General features: G+C 33.2%; 1 protein-coding gene across 24 annotated transcripts in view; it reads left to right on the forward strand.

Annotated features, from left to right (window-relative positions):
- Positions 1-26,764, forward strand: part of LOC144302548 (uncharacterized) — a 236,493-nt gene that overhangs the window by 74,821 nt on the left and 134,908 nt on the right. For 9 of the 24 annotated variants that reach the window (XR_013369538.1, XM_077880049.1, XM_077880037.1 and 6 more), the window contains one exon: positions 14,840-15,274. The exons of 11 other annotated variants lie outside the window; for them this stretch is intronic. Coding sequence is in view for 8 of the 13 variants with exons in the window: in XM_077880049.1 (XP_077736175.1) it covers positions 14,840-15,029 (190 nt within the window). In the remaining 5 variants the exon portion in view is untranslated. Of the gene's footprint in view, positions 1-4,634; positions 4,782-14,839; positions 15,275-26,764 lie in introns of those variants that run through there. 4 more of the 24 variants (XR_013369541.1, XR_013369542.1, XR_013369530.1 and 1 more) reach the window with 1 other exon arrangement.

The raw sequence follows: 26,764 nt of genomic DNA on the forward strand, positions 1-26,764 counted from the left end.
ACAAGAGAATGTAAAAATAAGATCAAATAACCTATATTTAGCAAAGAAAGTAAAAACAAAATGTGGTGACTTTTAATTTTAGAAGGTGGGCCTGGAAATTATATGTATTCTGTAATAGATTTTTTAGTAGGTTCAGGGTGTCCTCAGATTATGTTTTCTGCTAACTTTTAAAGAATTCTAAGATAAAGTTTTCATATATATTAGATTGAAATGAGTTAATTCGTGTGAAGCAAAATACATATAACATGGAGCTTTAAGTAATCTTTCACTTATATCACTGTATCCATACAACTAAGATGCAACATTATTTAATTCTGAATGTATAGTATGGTAAACAGAGTACTTATCATTAGGTCTTTCTAATGCAGACAATATAAAAAGAAAACAGGATTCAAATCACAAGATTACAGGGGTGCTTAACTGGCTCAGTTTGAAGAGCATGAACTCTTGGTTGTGATTTCAAGCCCCATATTAGGTGTGGAGATTATCAAAAATAAAATCTTAAAAAAAAAAAAACACCCGAAACCTAAGATTTCAGTTCTATCCCAGTCTTTCATCATCTACTTATAAAATCATAGTTGAGGGAACAGAACTAGTGTCTCTGGATATGTGATAGGTTTCTCTTAACTGAACACATTGCAATACACACTATCTGAAATACTGTTATCAATAAGATTTTTAATTTTAATCTCTTGAGAACAAAACCAAAATATTGGCCAAAATCATATTTGAAAGTGTTTTTTTTTTCATTTTACATATAGATATTTTCTCCTATTTTTTAAAAGGTTTTATACATTTATTTATTTAGAGAGAGAAGGAGAGGGGCAGAAGGAAAGAAAAAATCTCAAGCAGACTCCTCGCTGAGCAGGATCCTGATGTTGGGCTTGATCTCAAGACTCTGAGATCATGAACTCAGCTAAAAGTCCAACAGTTGACTGACTGAGCCCCCTAGGTGTCTCTGCTTTTTCCTATTTTTAATATTATGCCCCCACTACTATAAACACATGTATTGGGAAGAAATTTTAAAAACCATAGGTACACAGATTTTATTACTTAATGGGGTATATAAACCTGTGAAAATAAGAATGTTTTAAAATATTTGGTCAAAATCAATTAAATAGATTTTTTTATTTTCAACTAAATAAACAATATCATCATATCTCTAGCATGCCTCCAGATTACTCAAATGAGAGATACAAGTGGTAAATAGTAGAGTAAATAGTAGAATAAAGCACTGATCCAGATTCCCTATCTGGTAAGCCCTAGGGATAACACGTTACATTTTAAGGAGGCATGTTCACTGATAAAAGATTGGAACAGATATCAATTTGTAGTCTTTCTGCTCCAAACTCAACCTTCTTTCCCTATTTGGTGAACACTATACAACATCTCTACTTGTGTGCGTTGTTAGACTTTATTTTTAATATCAGGTGCTAGAGTGACATTGTGCAGTAACCATGTCAAGGCAGCACTTTCTAGAGAAAGTCTAGCTCTGACCTCAAGCAACTGTCTCACCAAAGGGCAGCTGACTTCTATGGACAAGTTCACATCTGCCCACATCCCTTGGCAATGGCAGACCATTCCTAGGAATCAGCACTGGCAAAGCTTCTTTGTCACAGGTGGACTGCTTGTCCCCATGTAGAGTTTGAAATCTCAACCTTGGATAGAGGATCTTTTCTAAGCCCTCAATTTATTTTCCTGTCTAACATGTTCCAAACTAGTGCTAGTAAAGTGCCTTTATTTGCATTTGTAATTCTGGCCTATTTGGAGTCCTTTTTACCTCTCATGGTAGTTAAATGCTTTTTATGAGTTAATGATTTCTTTAAAATAAATGTTCCTCCTTTAAATTACTAGTATATATTTTTTGTCTCCTGACTGGACTCTGATTGACAGAAAGATGTAATGGAAACCATGTGCTTTCATTAAACCATTCAGTTCTCATAGGTTTGGAAGTACTTTTTCAAAAACAAAACATCCAATGAGTATATGAATGCTAGGAAAGGAATGCAAACTAAAATATACGTCACTGAAAAAAATATTTGTTAGAGGAAGAAACTTGATATTATTGAACAGTCACAGAGCTTCCTGAGGAATAAGCAAGAGCCAGGAGGTCTAAACAGAGCTTAGGCATTGGACAAATAAATGAATCATATTGATAGTGGCAACAAACTTAATCTTTTTAAAAATAGCCAGATAATGGTGAGGTTTTTGATAATTCCACTCAAAATATTTTAATGTATTCTTTTGTCAATGGGTCTTGCCTCTTTTTTAATGAAGATAAAAAGACAGAGTAGAATGTTAGGCTGAGCTGGTATAGTATATGAGAGAGAGAGGAAAACTATTAAAATAAACCTTGGCCTTTATGTTTCATTAACTGGTATCCCTCCCAGCAAAATACCACAGAAAGTAAATTGAACAGAAATGAACCACCATGTGGTTATTCTGGAAGTTTTAATTGCCTTTCCCTTCTCTTATTCTCAACTTGCTTTTTTATTAACATTCTATCCACTTTTTTTCTTTATATCTAACCTCTGCTCAATGTCAAAAGCTAGAATATCCCTAGTACATGAAACATCTGAGCTTCCTGAGTCAACAAGTTGTGGTTAATGAATAGTAACAGTTTAGAGCTGGGAGGGACTCTAAAGATTATCTACTCAAGTCCTCAATTTCTTGGAAAAGGGAGATAAAACTAAGGAAGTTAACTTACATATAAACAATGCTAGGGGATCCCTGGATGGCTCAATGTTTTGGCACCTGCCCAGGGCGTGATCCTGGAGTCCCAGGATCCAGTCCCACATGGGGCTCCCTGCATGGAGCCTGCTTTTCCCTCTGCCTGTGTCTCTGCCTCTTTCTCTCTCTCTGTGTCTCTCATGAATAAATAAATAAAATCTTAAAAAAAATAAACAATGTTAGTTAGACATGAAATGATTAATGGGCATTTGGATCCCTAGGAGGGTGTTCAATTCAATGAACTTGTTATCGCCTATCATATATTCATGCTGATATCAACCTCAAAGCAGGTTAGGATTTTGTTCAGAAAGCATAACTACTTAAAATAAATGTTTGTTAATATTACATATATTATTAACTCAGGTGTACCTGGAATGCTAGAGTAATGTCCTGAGATCAAAAAGATGTTCTTAGAGATTTTTAGGCAAATTTCAAATATTTATCCATTCCTTCATTCAACAAGCGACTTTTGAATAACCTTAATGTGTTCTTGATGTTGACTAGGCACTGCGGGAGGGCATAGATAATTTAAAAAGAAAAGCAAAAAAGTTCATCTTTAATTTGAAAAATTCTAAAATCTATATTCTAAGCAACATAAGCATATTTGATAGGCATCAGGACATTTAATAATATAATTCTAAATAATAAATGCGTTATATATTCTAAACAGAAAGAAAATAAAGACAATCACAGTGAAATAGATTTAATCTGGAAGGTTTCTAAGAAGACTGAATAGTGTAATGAACACAAGGGTAAAGAGGAGAAAAATCAGAGAAAGTTTTTCAAATGATAGAAATTGCACAATTCAGGAAGAGTGAATTATAAGGGAAATGAAGGGTGAACAAATGTAGATGAAATAGCCATTAATAATTTGAGAAAGTAATTTTAAAAGTCTATCTACAGTATAAGAGAAGAAATTTGGTCAAAAGTAGATATGTATAACATATAATTCCATTGACAGCTAGAGATGGATTTAGCTACATCTGTATCTGTATATACAGGTACATTGATCTATGTACATTATTTGAGGCCACCTGCATCATAAAGAGTGGCTGTACTATTTCTAATGACTGATTTCATGGTCCAATTTTTAAATCCAACATTTGAGGGAGAAAACATTAAACTCCCCATGCCGTAGTTTCTCCAAATGTGAAAGGAGGTGACAATGACACTTACCTATATAATGTTATTGCATGGATGAAATGAGGTAACGTCTATAAAATTTAGTATGGTGATGATGACTCCTTAAGAATTCACTTAATGTTAACAATTTTTAGTAAGATACAAAGATAAGCCATTAAAATATGAATTTGAAAGAATGGCTTAGTTTATTTAAATTAATAACTAATTTTAAAAGTGAAGAACTTAAAAACCCAAAAGTTATAAATAAAAGGGATATCTACTTTAAAAGTACATTTATTAGCATCACAAAGGTTTTTTTTTTTTTTAAGATTTTATCTATTTATTCATGAGGGACACAGAAAGAAAGGCAGAGACATAGGCAAAGGAAGAAGCAGGTTCCCTGTGGGGGGCCCAATGCTAGCCTCCATCCCAGTACTCCAGGATCGTGCCCTGAGCCAAAGGCAGACGCTCAACCACTGAGACACGTAGGTGTCCCACAAAGGTTTTACAGCATATTGATTCAGCATTTAAGAAACTGAACTGAAAAACAAAGGATATCTTAAAAAGTCCAACATTCCTTGGTGATATCAAGTGGCTGGGGCTAAGGAGCAGCTGCTCATCACAGTTAGGATGTGTTTTTACTGTTTTCACTTGTTTCAAACCACTGCTTGCTGTTTTGTTTTGTGGTTTTTTTTTTTTTTTTTTTTTCCTATTACTGAGTTTCTTCATTTATTTTTCATTACTGGCCAGACCCAGTTATTTTTTAAATTTACCATTTCTAGTTAATCTAATACTCAAGATTCTACCAAGTTAAAGACCTGTATGTGACCAGGAAGGGAAAATAAACACAAAAAGTATATCCTAAAAGGAGGAGCATGAGTACAGAAAACTTGAAGCTACCTTTACATTTGAAAGCAGCATCCTCAGAGGTAACCTTTAGTTCTCTTATTTAATATGTTGCTTATAAAGTATGCATTTCAATCAGAATATAAGGCAATGTTACCATAAATAATTCAAGTCAGTAATCCACTGTACAGCTTTTACTATAAAAAGCTAACTGATGAAATATGTAGAATGATCATTTACATTTTGGACAGCAGATGAGCATTGAGCCAATCATGCAATGATGCTTGTTTTCAACAGAATATTGTATGCCTCTGCCTATGCTGATTAGCACAAAGAAAGCCATTGCTTCTTAAGCCTATAACCTTTTGGATGGATTTAATTTTTTGGTGATGTAAAACAAGACAAAGAATTCCATGAATATGTGTTTTCTGATAGTTGTATCTCTTCTAATTGGTCAGTTACATAGAGGCATGTAAGTATTCCCAATCCAGAAGTTACAAATTGGGTAGTTCTAACGCTTTACTTAAGGAAAAGTGTAGAATTAGGAACCTATTCAAAAGTCAGATATTGATTTATTCTCTAGCTTTATTTCCATATATAAAAACATCTAAATTGTTTGAGGGACAAGTGCAATGAGAATTTTGAAGGATAAGTGGTTGTTTCAATAACCTGTATCAATCCAGGAAATATCTTTCCTCAAATATCAGATATATTCTCATGGCCATGATACCAATGTTAGAAAAAAAAAATAAATGGTCAATTAGACATTATTCTGGGGGAGAGAGTGGCATATGTGGAAACATTACACAAATTAACAAGCTAGTGAAACATAATCCACAGAAATATATATTGTTACAGGTGCTAATGCTAATGTATTTCACAGACTTTGGTCATAAAGAGTCCCTTTTAAATCTTAAAAACATGTTTGTCTGAATCAGAAAAATCTATAAAATTACTTCTCTGGCACACACACAGATAATTACATTTTCTTTCAGTTGTAAACTTAGAAAGAGAATATACTTTAAGTGTCAGCAGTATTAAAACTCATTTGTGTCTACTATAATCTCATGTATTTTTTGATAGAAAATGTTTTCTATTGGTGAAAAGACATCAGGGAAATATGGTTTTGATAGGTAAGGCAATATTTTTTAAATGTCTAAGGAGAAATCAAAGAAAATTCTAAAATAAGAATTCTAAAGATAACAATTTTCCCTCTAAATAATCTGCTTCCATTCTTTATCTCATTGAATGATACATTCCCAATTATCCAACAGAATGTGCTAGTTAGTCAAAGAAAGTTAGTTCAAGTGTTACCATTTTGAGTCTGTAGTCTACAACCCAGCTAGTCAATGTGCTGTTGGTAGACCAGCAGGATGGGCATCATCGGAGAGTTTGAAAAACTGCAGAATCTTAGATGCCCTGAGTCAGAATCTACATTTTAACATGTCATGTATCTTGATTGAATGTTAAAGTTACAGAAACTCTGTTCTCCATGTCATTTAATCTGTTTACATATTCCCATTACTTTGGCAGTTTCTAGTCTCTTTTACACCTATCTTCTTTTTTATCTACATAGTCAAGTAAGTCTACTTCTAATCAAACTCCCATAAGATTCCATGACATTTTCCCATTTCTACTTTTTCATCCTTTTCTGGTCCAGTATCTCCTTCATTTTTCCCCTCCTCAGAGAAAACTCTTTTAATTACTCTTTTTGCTCTTTCTGTCTCCATGCTGTTTTCCATGCTTAGATAAATCTCACCCTGTTTATCTCATATTTATCCTTCAGATCTTAATTCCAGCCATCAGTTCCCTGGACAAAACTTCACAAACCTGCAGATTAGATAAGGTCTTCCTGTTAAATGTTGTGATAGTGTCCTATAAATTTTATTCCTATTTTAACTGCATGCATACATATGTTTTGTGCTTTCTAATTTATTGATTTGATCTCAAATAATTAAGAAATATTAACCAAGACTTTCTCTATTATTGAGTGTATTAATCACGAAGAGTTAATGATTTTGGCTAGCTGCCTTTTCAGCATTTATAAAGCTTATCAAATGATTTTATTCCTTAAGTCTATAAATCTGATGTCTTATATAAAGAGAATTTCTAACATTAAAACATCTTTGAAATCTTAAATAATCTCTATTTAGTATTTTATGGTATAACTTAACTAGCATGGGATAATCAATTGGAGGTTTGCTAGAATTTGCTTATGAAATAATTTAAACCTACTATTCTGTTATTTTAAAAATCTGCCTATTTACTCATCTATTTTTAAAATGTGAGGTGTAGCACTTGTACAAATTTTTCTCTTCTTATGGAAATTAAACAATTTGAAATTTATATTTTCTCTGAGATCAGTTTTTGTAAACTTTGCTATCCTGTAAAATTATTCATCTTACCTAGTTTTTTTTTTTTAAGGATTTTATTTATTTATTCATGAGAGACACACAGAGAGAGAGAGGCAGAGACATAGGCAGAGAGAAGCAGGCTCTATGCAAGGAGCCTGATGTGAGACTCTATCCTGGGACTCCAGAATTATGCCCTGAGCTGAAGGCAGATGCTCAACTGCTAAGCCATATGGGCTTCCCTCTAACCTAGGTTTTAATTTTTTTTTTATCCAAATATTATCAGGAAGGGGGTGCTTGGGTGGCTCATGCAGTTAAGCATCCAACTCTTGGTTTCAACTCAGGTTATGATCTCCAAGTAGTGAGATCAAGCCCCAAATGGGGCTTCACATTCACTGAGGACTCTGCTTTTTTTTTTTTCTCTCTCCCTCTCCCCTTGGGCTCTCTCTAGGCTCACACTCTCTTTTTCTCTCACTAAAACAAACAATCAAACAACAAAAAAACCCCTACTAAAACCAAATATTATCAAGAAAAATATTCTAATTGTTTGTGAAGTTTCTTTTTAAATATAAATTTTGTTCCTTTATTCTTTATTCTGTGCATTTTCCTTCATTACTTTTTTCTTGATTTAAGTAGTTTGGGTTTTTTTTTATTTTCTTCTACAAAACACTAGTTTTATAAATTTATACTAATTATGCTATATTTTTGCTTTCTAATTCATTTAATATTGATTTAATAATTAAGTAATTTTTCTTTACCTTTATTTATTCAACTTTTAAAATTTAAAGCTTAATTATTTTTTTATTTTTAAATTGATATAAGCCCTTAACACTTTGCATTTTTTTTCTCTGAAAAGTCAGGTGTATCATAAATGTTCCTCTATATGTTGCTTTCATTTCTATGGTTTTCTAGAAATTCTTCAATTGTGTTTCACATTTTCCTTTTTAGGATTTGCTGGTGGTTTTCAATTTTTTTTTTATTTGAATTCTAGTTGGTTAACATATAGTGTAAAATTAGTTTAGGAGTAGAATTTAGTAATTCATCACTTATATAAAACACTTAATGCTCAATACAAATGCCCTTCCTTAAGATTTGTTTTTAATTAATAGATTTTTTCTGAGTAGTTTTAGTTTTACAAACAAAAAAAAAATTGAGCAGAAAGAACAGAGTTCTTGTCTGCCTTCCTCTTCAACTCCCAATTTCCCTTATTATTACTTTTTATATGGGTATGCTATATTATAATAGATGAATCGACATGGGTAAATTAGTATTATGATTATTAATTAAAGTCCATACTTCACATTAGAGTGCTTTTTGTGATGTACAGTTCAATGGTTTTTGGCAAATTCCTAATGCCATGTATCCACCATTATAGTAAGATAGTCTGACTGCCCTAAAAATCTATTCTTCACTACTTCATCCCTCCTCTTTCTTCACAAATCTCTGGTAATGAATGATTTTCTTCTATCACTATACTTTTGTCTTTTCCCAGAATGTCATATAGTTGCAATTATATTGCAGGTAGATTTTTCAGATGGACTTTTTAACTTAGCATTATCCATTTAAAGTTATCCCATGTTTTTTGATGGATTTGATAACTCATTTCTTTTTATTGATGAATACTACTCCCCCTATGGATGTACTTTGTTTGTTCATCCATTTATCTAATAAAGGACTTCTTAGTTCCTTCCAAATGTTGGCAATCTGATAAATTTGATAAATAGAAGTGCTTGGGTGGCTAAATTGATTAAAAGTCCAACTCTTGATTTTGGCTCAGGCCATGATCTCAGAGTCAAGAGATTGAGCCCCGTTGGGCTCCACACTCAGTGCAGAGTTTGCTTGGGTTTCTCACTCTTCTGTCTACCTCTGCTCCTCCCGTTATCTCTATCTCTCTAAAATAAATAAGTAAATAAATAAATAATAACAAAATCTTATGTTTAAGAAAATTGCTATAAATATTTGTGTTCATATTTCTGTATAGACAGAAGTATTCAACTTATTTGGATAAATACCTATGAGCCTGATTGCTAGATCTTATGGTAAGACCTTATTTAGCTTCATAAGAAGTTGTCAACCTGTTTTCCAAAGAGGCTGTACTATTTTGCATTCTCGGCATCATTGAACAAGAGTTTCTATTCAGTATAATTGTATAGTGGTATTTCATTGTTTTAATTTTCATTTACCCAAGGATGTATAATTTTGAATATCTTTGCAGAAGTTTTTGCTACCTGTGTATCTCTTTTATGAGGTATCTATTTAGATCTCTAGTTTACTTTTGTTGTTTCTCATTGTTGAGTTCTAAAAGTTCTTTGTGTATTTTAGATACAAGTACCCTAGCAAATATATGTAACTTGGAAACATCTTCTTCCAGTTTGTGGCTGTCTTTGAATTATCTTCATATATTTCATTGATTTAAAATTTATTTAGCACCTAACACAATGCCTGGTTTGCTAAAAGTTCTTAATGGATACTTCGAAATTAATTAGTTATGAGTAATATATGTAGAGATAGGTACAAATTTTATAGTCTTAAATACCAACTTATTTTTCTTCCATGCAGAAGTAGGGGAGTAAAAAAGAAAAATAATAATCAGCAGAATGGTATTGATATATAAAAATAATTTTAATGAATAAGATAATAGAAATAAGATTATTATTAAGTTCCTTTCCAAAATTGGTATTGTAGTGAAAACTAGGTAGCTACTTAACATTTTTAAAAGAAGACCCTTGAGGGGCACCTGGATGATGCAGTCTGTTAAGTGTCCAACTCTTGGTTTTGGCTCAGGTCATGATCTCAGGGTCCGACACTGAGCCCCAAGTCAGGCTCCCCACTCAGCACAGAGTCTGCTCAAAACTGTCTCTCCCTCTTCTTCTGCCCTTCTCTGTAATGTGCACTCATGATCTCTCTTTCCCTTTCTCTAAAATAAAGCCGAGACAACTTCTTCCCAATGTTTAAAGCAGCATGTCCACAATAGCCAAACTGTGGAAGGAGCCTCGGTGTCCATCAAAGGATGAATGAATAAAGAAGATGTGGTGTGTATATAAATACACACTACATCTGTAGTATATATATATATATATATATATATATATATATATATACTACATCGGAATATTACTCAGCCATTAGAAATGACAAATACCCACCATTTGCTTCAATATGGATGGAACTGGAGGGTATTATGCTAAGTGAAGTAAGTCAATCAGAGAAGGACAATCATTATATGAGTTCCCTCATACGGGGAATATAAAAAACAATGAAACGGATTATAGAGGAAAGGAGAGAAAACGAGTGGGAAAAATTAGAGAGACATGAGAGACTCGTAACTTAATATCTAAGTAATAATAACTAAGATTAATGAAACTCAATTCCTTTCATTTTACAGCTTTTGGTTGATCCATACACTCATTCTCAAAATATGAGGAATACAGAAAAGTATAGAAAACAATACAATGATGATATACCTATACCACTGTGAGGGAAATGGAAGTGTTTACATTTGTGTGGATGTGTGTGTGTGTGTGTGTGTGTGTGTGTGTGTGTGTGTTTGGAAACTCTATTAAATGATTGATTTGGACTCTTGTTCACTTTTACCAGTTGTGTTTGGGGGAGAAAATACTATATGAAGTCTTGACCAAAAGTAAAGTAAAATTCAGCAGACTTCAGCAAGATTAAATGTTTCTCAGAAGCTCATAAGTGAACAAGTCAGATCATTGTGGTCATTTATCTATCGTTGATTGCATCCATTTATCAAACCTCTTTTGCTTCCCCCACTTTTTTTTCAGTACAAGTCAACTTCCTTACCCAGTCAGTGATAAAGTAACTTTATGTGATGCTATTTTTCTTTCAATAATTATCTTCTCTGACCAATATTACTTTCTTCATTTCCTGTGTCATTGCTTCTGATCATTCTTTAAGAAGTTTTAATGATGGAGGAAAAAAAATAAAAACTAAAGTCAAGGGAGAGGGCAAAAAATGAAGGAAAGTTGCATGGTATTGCACGGTAGTGAATTCGTTCATTTCATTTCATGTTTGTCATATGAAAAAGGAAAATTTCTTAAAACACTTTAGAGTGTAACCCATAAAATCAGTTGTTAGTTTTTCTAGGAATGATAATAGTCTTATCTATATATTCATAAACAGAATTGAACTATACGTGAAGTTTAATCGATTTTTATTATGAGAAGAGATTTGATTTAGAATTTATATTTAGGTCAATATAGATATTTAACGTTATAGCTGAATATCCTATTAGTATTATTGTATAGTTATGAAGAATCACTACAGGTCAAATGTGAAATTGTAGGGATTAATATAGTATAGTCTTGGAAAAATTGTGAACATTTGATTATCTTCGCTTAAAAAGCAAAATTTCATATCTTAGAGTTTAGATAGTGAAGGTAGTCTCACTTGCTTATAGAATTTAAACCTATGCACCTAAAAACAGTAAATGCTACTAAGAATGAGTCTTTAATGAAGACATACTGCTTCTAAGTGACAAAGTAATATACAAGAAATTAAAGTACATGCAGTTAATAGTACTGGTTCTATAATTCTGTTAAACTGTTCCTAAATAGTGAACACAGTGAGTTAACTATAAAATGAACAATACTTATGTCACAAGTAAAAAACAGTATATATTGCAAAAAATAATTTGAAACATTGTGACTCAAATGTAAAATTCTACAGATTTTCAGCCTCAAATCTGATACAATTTTCAAAATTGTTTTAATATTAGTTTTTAGAATTTTCATACAGTAGTTCTAACAGTAGCCGGATGTAGATGTTAGAGCATATCTGAGTAAACCTTTCCATTTGTACAAGTCAAAATAAATATAGAAACTGATACTTATAAACAGATCAGAATTGAGATGATTCTAGGTAACTAAAAGATTGAATGATTTTACATTTATGTGTACACAATTTTTTTGAAAATGCTGGAAAAATACTGGAATCAGAGTCAGAATTTTGGGTACCTTTTTAGTCAGTAGATTTTTATTTTAGAAAAAAGTTACTTTAACACTCTGAGAAACTCTTTATGTTCTGAATGCTTTCCCTAAAGTCCATTTATTTCATTCTAAACTGTAATGATATGTCTCATCTTTAGGAAAACATAACAAAACAGCAGCAAGTATATCTACATGTCACAAAAATAAAACCTTTATCAGTTTCCCTAATTGGTAATTTATACCCTTTTTGGGGTGCCTGGGTTACTCAGTTGATTTAGCATCCTACTCTTCATTTTGGCTCAAGGCATGATCACAGGGTCATGAGACTGAGCCTCACATTTGGTTCCACCCTTAGCTGGAAGTCTGCTTGAGATTCTTTCTCTTATTCTCTGTCCCTCCTCCCACTTGCACATGCTCTCTCTCTCTCTCTCGAATAAATAATTAAGTCTTCAAAAAAAAAAAAAATACCCTCTTGATCTTTTCCTACCTCTCTATCTTCCTTCCTTCATTTAGTTTTAGACCACAAGTGAAAAATACTGAGTGGAGTCACTGAAATTGTTTTCAGTCAAGTATATTATCATCATCAGAATGCCACTCTTATTTTAATGTTAATATTTATTGTATTTCTTTCATTTCCATACTCTATTTGCCCCACTGATATGCAAACATGTATGTATGTGTGTATATAGCTGAAAAAATGTCCTTGTAAAATACATGTTGTTTTTTTATGTGTGTGCATTACACATGTTTAAATATACATACATGGTAGTTTGTTGTTCTGACATTTTTCATTCACTATCATGGTGTTAATAAGTAGCTTTGTTGTGGGATCCCTGGGTGGCTCAGCAGTTTAGTGCCTGCCTTCAGCTCAGGGAGTGATCCTGGAGTCCCAGTGATCAAGTCCCACGTTGGTCTCCTTGCATGGAGCCTGCTTCTCCCTCTGCCTGTGTCTCTGCCTCTCTCTCTCTGTATCTCTCATGAATAAATAAATAAAATCTAAAAAAGAAAAAAGTAGCTTTGTTGCTAATTACATCTATCTTATTGCTTTTAACCATTGCATAGCATTCTATAATGACATTTACAATGTTTTTCTCACACAGTTGTTCAGAGAGAAGCATCTAGGTTGGCTTCTTCTCCGTTACCATGAATGATGTTATACTGAACAGTCTGCCACCTGTATTCTCATGAATTCAGTGCAAGGTGTTCTCTGGAATGTATATTCCAAAGAAGGATATCTAGATCATATTTTATTTATCGTAGTAGTGCATAAGTATTTCCCATTTTCTCATGTCCTATCCAATACTTTGTATGGTATAACTTTCTTATTTTCACCAAGCTGGAAGTGGAGTGGCATCGCAGTTTAAGTAGTATTTCCTTGAATCCTAGATGTTATCATCTCTTGATACTTCTTGTCATATTGAGTTCCACTTTCAAACATGCTCTCTCTATTTAATAATTCCTTAATTCTAATGACATCATAGGAAAATTTAAGAGCTTTCCTATTGAGAAGTTCGAGTTAAAGTCACTTATCTGAATACCATCCACTCGCTTAAGTAGGGAGTGCATCTCCAGAAGAGAAAATACATAGAGCAGATGATCCAGACTAGTTTCCTATCACTTTCACTCTCAGGTAAACATCAAAATGAAATTTGTTGAGAAAAGAACTTACCATTAAAATACCTTTAACTGGGTGATGAACATTAAGGATGGCATGTGATATAATGAGCACTGGGTATTATGTAAGATTGATGAGTCTCTGATCTCTACCTTTGAAACCAATAATATATGTTAATAATTGCATTTTAAATTTAAAAAAAAAAATAGAGTATCTCTTCCTAAGAACAATGTGTACTAAATAGAACCTAGAATCTCTGAAACATGATACACTTGAAAATTCCATTAGCTATGCAGTCTCCAGTATAAAATGGAGATGTGTCGTAATTGAAATGTTTGCCACTGTGACAAACATTTGACACTCCCTACAAACCTCATTTTAGGGACCTCATCTTTCCTGTGCCAGGAATGCGTATCTGTCATGGAAAGATGGAGGTCTGGGGACTTGCCTCAGTTTCTCAGGTCTCCTTCTGTTTCACTGAGCCTCTTGCTACTTTTATGCTTGAAATTATTTAGAAAAGCTTGATATTCAGTGATATCTCTAATTATAATTGATTGGACAGTCTACTCCTGCGTTTAGGTCATTAGTCACTTTCTATTGTTAAATCAGTCTCATTTGGGACTTAAGTACATTTCAAACATTAAAAAAGGCATCAATCTCACATCAGTCCAAAGCCTCCAAATCCAGTGAGAACTGACCCTGGGTTCAAAGGCCTGTAGCAGAGAAGAGAAACATCACTGCTCTTTCTTTAACCCAAACTCCCTGACTGCTTCCATCTATTCTTGCACTTGTAGCTCTTCCATGATTGGGGTGAGAGAATAATTGGTTAGTGCTACCCCGTGAATTCAATATTTAATGGAAACTCTACAGCAAGTATTTAAATGCTGCTGTTTCTAGGCCCCCCTCCTTTTATTATTTTATTTTTAATTTTTTTTAATTTTTATTTATTTATGATAGTCACAGAGAGAGAGAGAGAGGCAGAGACACAGGCAGAGGGAGAAGCAGGCTCCATGCACCGGGAGCCTGACGTGGGATTCGATCCCGGGTCTCCAGGATCGCGCCCTGGGCCAAAGGCAGGCGCTAAACCACTGCGCCACCCAGGGATCCCGGCCCCCCTCCTTTTATTTACATTCTTGGAGGCCTTATGGAGGCATAAAAGGATAAATTTCTGATGTGGGCAACATATTTTCATGAAAGCTGACATCTTGTGATCCTGTCTTTCGCAGCTCCTGCTATGGCACCTCAAATCTTGTGAATGGTCTGCAAGAGAGCTCCTTGGTGAAGAGTGAAGAGTGGCATGCTCAATACTATGGGAGACTGTTCACTGATTATCTGCTGAACCCTGAAAGTGTATTTGAATTAGCCCTCAAAATGTATTGCACAGAAAAGGTGTTTCCTGTTCATAAAAAGCTTTGATATCCAAGAGGGAACTACTACCTATACCACATAATGAAACACTTTTGTCCATTTTCTCCTCACTTGGCTCATTCTACAACTTGCCTGAATGAGTAAGGTACCCCACCAGAGCTGTGGGTTAGAGAAAGGAAGACAAAAAAAAGAATAAAAGAAGTAGAAGAATAGATCATGCTCTCATACCTTTCCCTGTGAATGATGCTAAACCATGGTTCTGGTGTGAGCCCAGAATAAAATAAATAATTAAATTTCCTGTGAGATTCAATTTTGACACAGTACTGCACAGGACTTTATAATGTCTGAATAGCAATCACCAGAATGAGAATACCCACATAAATAAAACTAAAGGGAACTCTCTGAAATATACAGAGATTATGAAAGGACGGATGTGAGAAACTTGGCAGACCCTAACTGGACATAAATATTGAAAAATAATTAATCTGTTTCTAATTAGTGCCCCATTAAGTTCAATTCATTCAATGACTCATTTAGTTTTTTGGGCTTTTTGCCTAAATTATCTGTTTATAGTTTCTCTGCATTTTTTCTTTAGGGTTCCTGGCTTTTTCTGACTTATTTTTCAGCCAAGTATTGTAAAAACTAGCTTTACTCCTCATCTCCCATTTCAAATATATTAATGCAGCTTCTGTTTCTTCCATCCATTAAAACTGTTATTCTAAAATAGATTCCTCAGTATTTATCCTACTGAGACTCACTAATACTGTCAGTTTTTAAACTCTGTTCCTTCTAGCTTGCAGGATACCATTTTGTCTGATTTTTCTTTCCCAGGCCTTTCTATTCACTTGTATGGACCTTGATTTTTATACATGATCCTTAAACACTGGCTCTACCAAGCAGTTGTAAACTAGTTCATTGTACTTCTTTTTCAACACTTCTCCTTGGTTGATTTAATTTACTCTCCTGATTAAAAATTCCATCAATATGCTAATGATTCCCAAGGCCTCTCTTTAGCTCTGACCTCACCCTGCATTTCTATTTCATCTAGTAAGTACTTATAAGTCAGGTCTGTATGTCTCAAAGCTATCTTAAGCTTGGAATTTTCAAAATATAATTAACATTTATTATCATAAGTCTGATATATGTATATATTAGATCATATATATAGTAAAACATATATATATATATTATTTAATTTAGTGGCAAAATCTTATCCACAAGAATTATTAGGCACTCTGATTTAGGTATTTATTACCTAAAATACCTATTTATTACCTAAATACCTAAAATAGAATGTACAACCACAAAACTGTATATTCCATACATATTTTAAGCCTTGAACTGACTTTCACTATCCTCTTACAAAATCATTTCTTCTCTTTCTTCTTACATTGGTAAGATTTCACTGGATCAAGATAATCATTTATTTGAAATACTTCCTAAACAGAAATATGAGGTGCAAATATTAAGTGCAACCAACTGCTTTGTACAAAGAGGTAGAATTTAAACAAGCAACAACAACAAAAATGATCACTAAATTTAATTTATAAATTATTTTTTCTTGCTGTTTAACTAGATGTAATGTCAATTTTCATAAAATTATTGGCTCAATTAGGAGAATAATCCTATATGGAGAATATAGTAAAAGTATAAGAATGCTTCAGCAAATTGCCATAAAAATACATTTAATAGCTTCTATCTGTTTTCACTCCCACTGTGTATTATACTATTTCCTTTCTTTTGCGTAAAACAAAATCCTTCCCTTTCAAACAAACTTATTTGCTCTTGCTGTATATTGAGTCTTTATAACCAGTTTTTTGTTTCTATTTCTTGCAAGATACGTTAATTTATTTTTTTATACTTACTGCAGCTCTTTCTTCCCTTGTTTCCACATCCTTTCTCATTACGATCTGGCATCTACATCCTTCTAGTCTTTATTCTCAAGTGATTTTTTTTGTGTGTTTTTTTTTTGTTTGTTTGTTTGTTTTGTTTTGTTTTGTTTTGTTTTTTTGGCAAATGCTGACCACTTCTTTTGGGGCATATTTCTTATTCAAATATTGTTCTACCTAACTGATCATTCTGTCTCTCTTTTCATGATAGAGAAATAATACATTTCCATTGATTTATTCAGTCAGAAACACATATAGGATGTCTCCTGTGTCTCAGCATTTTGTAAATGATAACACATTGCCTGTTCCCAAAGAACTTAATGTTTTGATGGGAAGGCAGATATATAATGAATGCAAACATGAAATCATTTTCATTCTTAGTGAGGTCAGTGAAGACACAGAGAAGGCTGTGAGTAACTGTGAGCACCCACAGGGTTAATATTTGGTTTTGATCCAAAAAAGTATTAAAGGAAAAAAATTAGACACTATATATCAATGAATATGGTGAGAATTTTCCTAATGTTTGTTCCTTTGTAAGGCAAAGGAAGAATAAATTTAGCTATGAATCATTGATAGATTGATTAATGAGACAATACAAATCAGGAATAGCTTTACATTCTCAAGTGATGTTGCTTTAGAAATTTCTGTGCTAATTTCCTACTTTCCATAATTAATTTATCCTTTAAAAATGATCTCATTGGGCAAGAAGATGCATAATATCTATATAATATTTTCCCCTTTCTGGTACAATGTGTATCTAATTCAAGTGCAGTAGTCTGCTGTAGCACAAAGTTTTTATCATGCCTTTTGTGATATTCGTACTGATAGGAGGTATCCTGTCACTCAGAGTGATCTTGCACAGTCTTGTGAGGACTCATGCATATGAAAAATAATCCTTCATGACAGTTTATTCCAATTTAGGACGACAATTTCTTCCATATCTCCTTGTATTATTGATAACCATCATTGGTAAAAGGGAATTGTCTGCAACCCAGTATAGATGAAAATGAATAGTGAGGGAGGTTAACTATAAATGTAACCTTGCTGGAGAAATTATACCAATTTAAGACATATTGTCTCTTGAAGATAGTAAAATACTAAAGATCTGGACCATACCTTTTATGGGAAAATGTTGTTTTCTCATCTCCCTTAACAAAACAAAACTTTTTTTCCCCCTTTTTTCCTTCCTTCCTACCTTCCTTCCTTCCTTCCTTCCTTCCTTCCTTCTTTCCTACCTTCCTCCCCACCTTCCTTCCCACCTTCCTTCCTTCCTTTCTTCTTTCCTACCTTCCTTCCCTCTTTCCTTTGTCTTTTGCTCCCTTTTCTTTTTCTCTTTATTCTTAACATTTGTTAATTCATCCATGACTCAGTATACTCGTGTGTAAAAGTGAGATATCAGTCATAACTCCTTCACACAGTTGTTAAAACTGTAAACATTATGAAATGTTTACAACATTACTTGTCACATGGGTGCTATCTGTGTGTGGTAACATTATCAGATCTTTATCACTATCTTACAGAACATTTAAGTATAAACTTTAGTACTTTATATTGTGAGTCAAGGGCTATAATTCCTTCTCTTACACTGTGTGTAATGGGCAAATGCACTCTCAGAGCTGTCAATGTTCTAGTTGCTAGAAGTTGTGAATATGTTGTCCTATGTAGCAAAAGAAACTTTGCAGATGTTATTATGTTAAAGACCTTAAAATAGAGAGATTATTATGAATTATCGGGGTGAGTTCTATATACATACATATACTCTTAAACCAGAGATACATTTTCTCTGTCTGGAATCGAGTGGGATACAATAGGAGGAAAAAGAGAGATCCCAGTCATGAGAATACTTCTCCCAAGACAATTAAATGCTACTCTCATGTTGCTACTCAATCTCAGAAGCAATTAGATGAAAAAGACAGAGGGGGAGAGAGAGAGAAACAGGGTGAGGGTGAGGGGTAGCAATAAGAAGGAGAAGAAGGACATCAAGAAAGGATATGTAAGAAGCAATGATAACTAGAAAATTAAAAAGACTATAGAGACACCGTTAAAAATAGCAACAAATTCTAAAATATTAAATAATCAATCTAACAAAAATTACACAAAACATGATTAGAAGAAAAATGAAAACATGACAGAAGCACAGTAGATTTTTATTTGAAACAAAACAATAGCAACATGACAAATGGTCTTCAAAGCAAAGATTATTCTGAGAAAAATGAAGGATGGCAATATTTATTTAGAGTCAAGACATGTAAAAATGTACTAATTGAAACCTAGTAGTTATTTTTTTTATTGAAACTTAGTAGTTTTGTACAGAATGATAGAAAGCTTTGTTTAGAGAAAATCTTTTTACCTTGAAAGATGAAACTATATCTTAAAACATAGAAAGTAAGGGGGCACCTGGATGACTCAGTTGATTAAGCAACCAATTCTTGGTTTCAATTCAGGTCATGATCTCATGAGTCATGAGATGGAGCCCTACACGGGGCTCTCTCTCAGTGGGAACTCTACTTGAAGATTCTCTCCTTCTGTCCCTCCCCCAGCTTTCAGGATGCATAGTCTCTCAGATAAATAAGTGAATCTAAAAAAAAAAAGACGAGAAAGCAAGAATCTTAAGGAATAGAGAAATTTTACCATATTTTATTTTATTTTATTTTACATTTTTATTTATTTATAATAGTCACATACAGAGAGAGAGAGAGAGAGAGGCAGAGACATAGGCAGAGGGAGAAGCAGGCTCCATGCACCAGGAGCCCGATGTGGTACTCCATCCCGGGTCTCCAGGATCGCGCCCTGGGCCAAAGGCAGGCGCTAAACCGCTGCGCCACCCAGGGTTCCCAAATTTTACCATATTTAAAATAAATATTTTGTAAAACAAAAACATTCTAAATGTTCAAATAAGTAAGAGACAATTGGACATAAAATTAATTATAAAATTATGAACAAGTAATTTATGTAAAAATAAATCAGACTATCCAAAGATCTAAGAAGTAATTCTTCGTAATCATATACAGAGTAAATAAATAAACACACAAATACCTTGATTTACATGTATTAGCACAGATGCATTTCCAAACATTGTGTTAAATAAAAACAGTCAATTGCTATGAGACAGGATAATAGGACACAACTTATGTGAATTATAAACTTATTCATAAAAAGTATCATCAGAAAGTTTGTGACTATGCATATGTTCAATAAATAGAAATATGAACTGGAATAATAGACATATTTTTTTTGAAATGTCTGCTGGGCAAGGGATGGGAAAATATTCATACATAACAGTTTTGAGTGTGGTGTCCAACTTGTGTCTATCATATTGGTTTCTGTGATTTTTATGTCAAAAAAATTAAAAAAGTAAAATCTTGGAGAACAATCAGGCATTTTGGCCCGTTTTGCAACAGTATATTCTCATTAAATAACAGTGACTCACTTCAGTTTTCACCCTAAATTGTAAAAAAATTTGGAATTAAACACTTTGACTTGATTTTTGTGAGAATATTTCTATTTCCAACTTGGCATTGAATTAACTATTCTTATTTTTTTTAAGATTTTATTTATTTTTTCATGAGAAACAGAGAGATAGAGAAAGAGAGAGAGAGAGAGAGAGGGAGAGGGAAGCAGAGACACAGGCAGAGGGAGAAGCAGGTTCCATACATGGAGCCCCACATGGGACTCCATCCTGAGTCTCCAGGATCACCCCTGGGCTGGAGGAGGCGCTAAACCGCTGAGCTACCCGGGCTGCTTAACCATTCGTATTAACCATTGTAAACGTGACATAAAGCAAGCAAAACTGCAGTTTGCACTTAAAATACATAATGCACTATGCAATTGAATTCTGCATAGACATGTCTAAAACCACAAAAGGTGGCAAGAGTCTTATTTTATTCTCAAATAAAAATCTGAAAAATATTTTAGGTTTGAGAATTTTTCATTCATTGATTCATTCACTTTTTTCATCTAGGCATTGTACATATATTAGCCTAAGCACAGTGCTATTCTTTGAAAATAAAACAGTATTTAGAAATAGAAATCTTAGTTATTTGGAATTTTTTTCTTTCCACTTTATATAAGCATAGAGAATTATTTTTTCTGACTAATGTTGAGTATCTGCTTGGAAAAGACCAAAGAAATCTTCATTCTACCAGATGACAGGGTTTGAGGAGGTGAGATATATAAGAGTATGACAGCTAAAGCGATTGACAGATTTGTTGAATAAATTCATTCCTGTTGTTCAGAATGATCTGTTTTTTGTTTCTCAGTTACTCCATAGTATGTCTTCAAAATAACCTCCTTACAGAGATTTGAATGAAATAATATATGTAGGTAGTTACACTTAATTATGATCAAAATAAATACATTTATATTTCTTTAAGTGGATTTTTAAAGCATAAAATTTCAAACTTTTTATTTTTTTATTTCACAGTAACTAGAAACCTGACTCGTTCTAGTTGGCAAAATTGCAAAAATGTTTTATATGTGTGTGTGATTCAGAATGTTAGAGTCATACGTAAAACAATTGTAATCATTTGTTCTTGACAATAAAAAGTCACAGTCACTCATTTTGACAACACAATGATGGGTTCTTTTTATAGTTCACTCAGATGTTCCAAGAACTTTAACTTGCAATTAAATTCCTACATTTAAATACCATTTCTAAATCATGAACCTGTTCAGATTTTTTAATCAGCCTTAACAATGAAGCCCTAATACATATTTTAGATATTTCAAAAGGTGTCAATTTAAGAAACTGAACAGAAATCAAATGAATCTTTCTTGTCTAAAGTTGAAAAATTATCCTACAATGTCTTTAAATGTGCTGCTGTATGTTAATATACAAATATTCTCACAAATATCAAATCAAAGTGTTTAACTTCAAATTTTAAAAAAAATTACTAAAATGGGTTACACTGATATTTAATGAGAGTAAGAGTTTTATTTGTTATGAATTTTTTTATTGTATTTCAATAAATATTAAAAGTATTAATTATAGGCTTAATTAAACTCTCTAATGATATTGATATTGTATTTTCATATTCCTATAAACTTCAGTTGCCAATTAATCTTTCTAGAAAATTTGAATATTCTTATTGGCTAAGAAAAAGACTGTCCATCTTTTATAGACAATGGACTCCTAGGGGACCAAAATTAGTGTAATGTCCTTTAATCTGTATAGTTAAATTTTTCTTCTATATTCTGAATAATCTTACAGATTTTTGTTTTGGTATTATTAATATGTAGAGGTAGCTGTGATTAATCATATATTCAAAGTTATATTTTTGTCATTAAATTAAGCACATTTTCAAGTGTAAATACTAAGAACATAAGCAGTATCTTGTGGTAGTCTGAAAATATTTAGATATAAAAAGAGTTCCTCCTATTGGATCAATGAGAACATAGTTCTGCCACTGTTTGCTCACTTTAAGAATGCTCTAATTTTTCAGGAAACATTTTAATATAATATCTCCATTAAAATTATTTTCTGCAAAAAAAGAAGGAAAAATTGGCATTGGAATTTTCTTTCAAGACAGCAAGAATTTAATACAATTTATTCTAATTGGAAATAATAAATTACATTTTATTTCTTTAAAGATTTATTTATTTATTCATGAGAGACAGAGAGAGAGGCAGAGACACAGGCAGAGGAAGAAGCAGGCTCCCCGCAGGGAACCCAGTGTTGTACTGGATCCCGGATCCTGGGATCAGGCCCTGAGCCGAAGGCAGATGCTCAACACCTGAGCCACTCAGGAGTCCCAGTAAATTACGTTTTAAAAAAGATAGTTTGTGAGGGAGATAGGATATTTAGATTTTGATTTAATATATATTTACATATTTATACATAATTATTTTTATATTATACATGTTTTATATTTTATATATAATTATATATTTAGTCATCTAAACAACTCATATTTTCCCTATATTTCATATATATCTCACATTTATTTATTTTTATTTTTTATTTTATTTTATTTATTTATTTGAGAGAGAGAGAGAGAGAGCAAAAGCAGAGGGAGCGGCAGGCAGAGGGAGGGGGAAGCAGGCTCCCCACTGAGCTGAGAACTGGACCCAGGGCTCAATCCCAGGACCCTGAGATTATGACCTTAGCTGTAGGCAGATACTTAATGGACTGAGCCATTCAGACACCCCTATATCTCACATTTAGAGCTGACAAAAATGTATAGACATTATATTTTAGTTACCTACTATTGCCATGACTGTATTTTGCCAGAAGATTACATTACTGAATAGTATATGATGTTAATGAATTAGCTAGGCAGAGATTTGTAACAGGTAGCAGTATGACCCATTCAATTACATGCTTTGCTTTGTATACATAATATCTTAAATTCATGAATATAAGTTAAAAATAAAGATAATTCTAAAATAAAATATGTTCTTAATATTTAATCAATTTTTAAAGACGTTATTTATTTATTCATGAGAGACACAGAAAGGGGTAGAGACAGAGGGAGAACCAGGCTCCTTGCAGGGAACCTGATCTGGGACGTGATCCCAAAATCCGGGATCATGCCCTGAGCTGAACGCAGATGGCCAACTGCTGAGTCACCCAGGCATCCCTATTTAGTTAATTTGTATGACAATTAACCCATGGCTATTACCTCATAGGGTACATTTTTATATCGAGGTAATATATTTTGCACAGTGTGGTAATATAGCAGTCAATGATGTATTTTTAGCGTTATGTTGATAAATGTTACTATTTGGTAAGAATGGTTCACCTCTCTGTTTTAATGCTTTCTGTTTTTTTTTTTTTTTCTGTTATATCCATAATATATTATAGTCCAGTCTCACAACTTGATATTTTATTAAGATTTTTTTCAAAGTTTATGTGATGTGTGTTTGTGTGTTTTATTAACCCTCCTATGGTAATTTACCAGTGATATAATCTATAACCAATCATGATGTCTCAATACAGTTATCTCCCAGCTACTAGTTTAAAATATATTTTTCTGGGAAAGCGTTTCTAAATTGATAGAGCTAATGTTTTCAATATTTATTATTCTTTCAAATGAGGAACTGCTTCTCATGAAAAGAAACTCAAATAACGTGTGTGTGCACACGCTATGGTGTGCTTTGTAAATTTGAAGTTTTTCCAATTGTGAGACATATAGCCACCTCATAAATGATTCACATGGTGCCCAGAGGTGCAGTTAAAGAGGGCAAATTGATGTCATGAATACATGTTTGTATAAATCTCTATAAATAATAAATTAGTTCTCTCTTTTACTGTCAAGATACAGTGCCTATGTCAGATAAATGGCAAACATGAAATTATGCAATTCTTTATTAAGAAAATGTGTCTTCTAGAAAGATAATATGTACAGTTTTACTGTTTATAATGATTGATCCTGAAGACTAACAATGAAAATACAGTGAAATGTTTAAAATAATTTTTCTACTATATATTGTTTGAAAATAATAGGAAGCTTCCATTAATTTCTAGTTCAGTACATTGTCATTATGTATGTAGATATGTATGTACTTATATATGTATGCTGGTCAGATACTATTACAAATTGTGATAAAAATATGCCATGAAAAGAAAAAAAAAAGGTTGAAATTTTGTGATTAACCTTCCATGTAGCAGACTTCTTATATATCAATACCTTATCTCATATGGAGATATATAGTAATTATTCTGGTAGTCATAAAGTGTTGTACTTTTTTAAAACCAATTTTGAGTTATGTTTACGGAGTACAATATGAAAATCAAAAGTGTTCAAGAAAACTAAAACTTTTGATAATAACAGTGGATTGAACAGTAAGTTCTACTATATCTGCAAATAACTAAAATGACAATAATGGAATTTTTAAAGGCATTTCCTACAAGAACAAAACAGAGAACAGAAATATATATGATGAGATCTAGTAGGAAGATAGATGAATAGAAAGGGTTTATTTGAACCAAAAGTTCTGAGTCTAAGGCAGAAAGAAAGAAGAAAGAAAGAAAGAAAAAATGAAAGAAAGAAAGAAAGAAAGAAAGAAAGAAAGAAAGAAAGAAAGAAAGAGAAAGAAAGAAAGCAAGAGAAAGAAAGAAAGAAAAGAAAGAATAAAGAAAGAAAGAAAGAAAGAAAGAAAGAAAGAAAGAAAGAAAGAAAGAAAAAAAGGAAAAAGAAAAGAAAAAGAAAGATATCATTATATTATAAATTTGTCAAACATGGAAGATATTATGGATGGGAAGATATAATGGAGGAAGAAAAATGAGAAGATGGTGTGACAGTCTTTCTGAAGAAAGAGATCAGTGGCTGTATTCTACAACTCTGAATGTTCCACTACCTTCTGGAAGAAGCCTGGATACTTAGTCCCCCAAAGGTAAGAGAGAAGGTTTCTGGATTTCAGCACAGAGGAGAACTCTGGTACCACTCGGACTGTATGTTGGAAAAGACTACTCCTCATCCTCCAACACACACTATGAGAGTATCTTTATCAATCTTCTTTTGGGTTAATTACATTTCAGACAAAGAAGACTATTCCAATACTCTAAAAGGATTGTAAGCCATCTGGTTATCAATGTTTTATGTAGCACATGGAGGAAGTTTATAATGGTCTTATTCAATAGGTTTCTTAGTTTTCTTTTTAAAAAATGATTTTATTTATTTAAGACAGAAAGAGAGAGTGTACGGGTTGGGGGAGGAGCAGAAGAAGTGGGAGAAGCAGACTCTCTGCTGAGCAGGGAGCCCAACAGGGACTCCCAGGACCCTGAGTTCATGACCTGAGCCAAATCAAGGGTCTACCACTTAACTGACTGAGCCAACCATATGCCCTAATTTCTTAGTTTCTATCATTGACTACAAAGTGGCAGCTACAGATCACCACACATTTAAGAAAAAAATAAGGGATCCCTGGGTGGCGCAGCGGTTTAGCGCCTGCCTTTGGCCCAGGGCACGATCCTGGAGATCCGGGATCGAATCCCACGTCAGGCTTCCGGTGCATGGAGCCTGCTTCTCCCTCTGCCTGTGTCTCTGCCTCTCTCTCTCTCACTGTGTGCCTATCATAAATAATAAAAATAATAATAATAATAATAATTTAAACAAATATCTTTTTTTAAGATTTTATTTATTCATGAGAGACACAGAGAGAATCAGAGACATAGGCAGAGGGAGAAGCAGCTCCATGCAGGGAACCTGATGTGGGACTTGATCCCAGGACTCCAGGATCAGTCCTTGGGCTGAAGGGAGGCACTCAACCGCTGAGCCATCCAGGCATCCCTCTCTGCTCATTTTATAATCAAAATTTTTTTTGGTGTTGAGTTGTGTAAGTTTTTTTATATATTTATTTTGGATATTAACCCCTTATCAGATATATCATTTACAAATATCTTCTCCCACTCAGTAGATTGCCCATTTGTTTTGTTTATGGTTTTCATTAGCTGTGCAAAAGCTTTTTATTTTGGTGTAGTCCCAATTGTTTAACCTTGCTTTTGTTTCCCTTGCCTTAGGAAACCTATCCAGAAAAAAAAAAAAAAAAAAAAAATTCTACAGCCTATGTACAAGAGATTACTCCCTATGTGTTCTGGGAGTTTTCTGTATGGAATGAGAAAGAGGCCTCGTTTAATTCTACTGCATTTAGCCATCCAGTTTTCCCAACACCATTTATCAAAATGACTGTCTTTTCTGCATTGTATTTTCTTGCCTCCTCTGCCTTATATAAATTGACCATATAAGTGGATTTATTTCTGGACTTTGTTCAGTCCCGTGAGTTTATCTATTTTATGCCACAATCATGTTATTTTGGTTACTAGAACTTTGTAGTATGTTTTAAAATCTGAGATTATGATACCACTAGCTTTGTTTTTCTATTCAAGATTATTTTGGGGATCCCTGGGTGGCGCAGTGGTTTGGCGCCTGCCTTTGGCCCAGGGCGTGATCCTGG

Source organism: Canis aureus, chromosome 2 (genome assembly GCF_053574225.1).
Source record: "Canis aureus isolate CA01 chromosome 2, VMU_Caureus_v.1.0, whole genome shotgun sequence".
NCBI classification, from domain to species: Eukaryota; Metazoa; Chordata; class Mammalia; order Carnivora; family Canidae; genus Canis; species Canis aureus.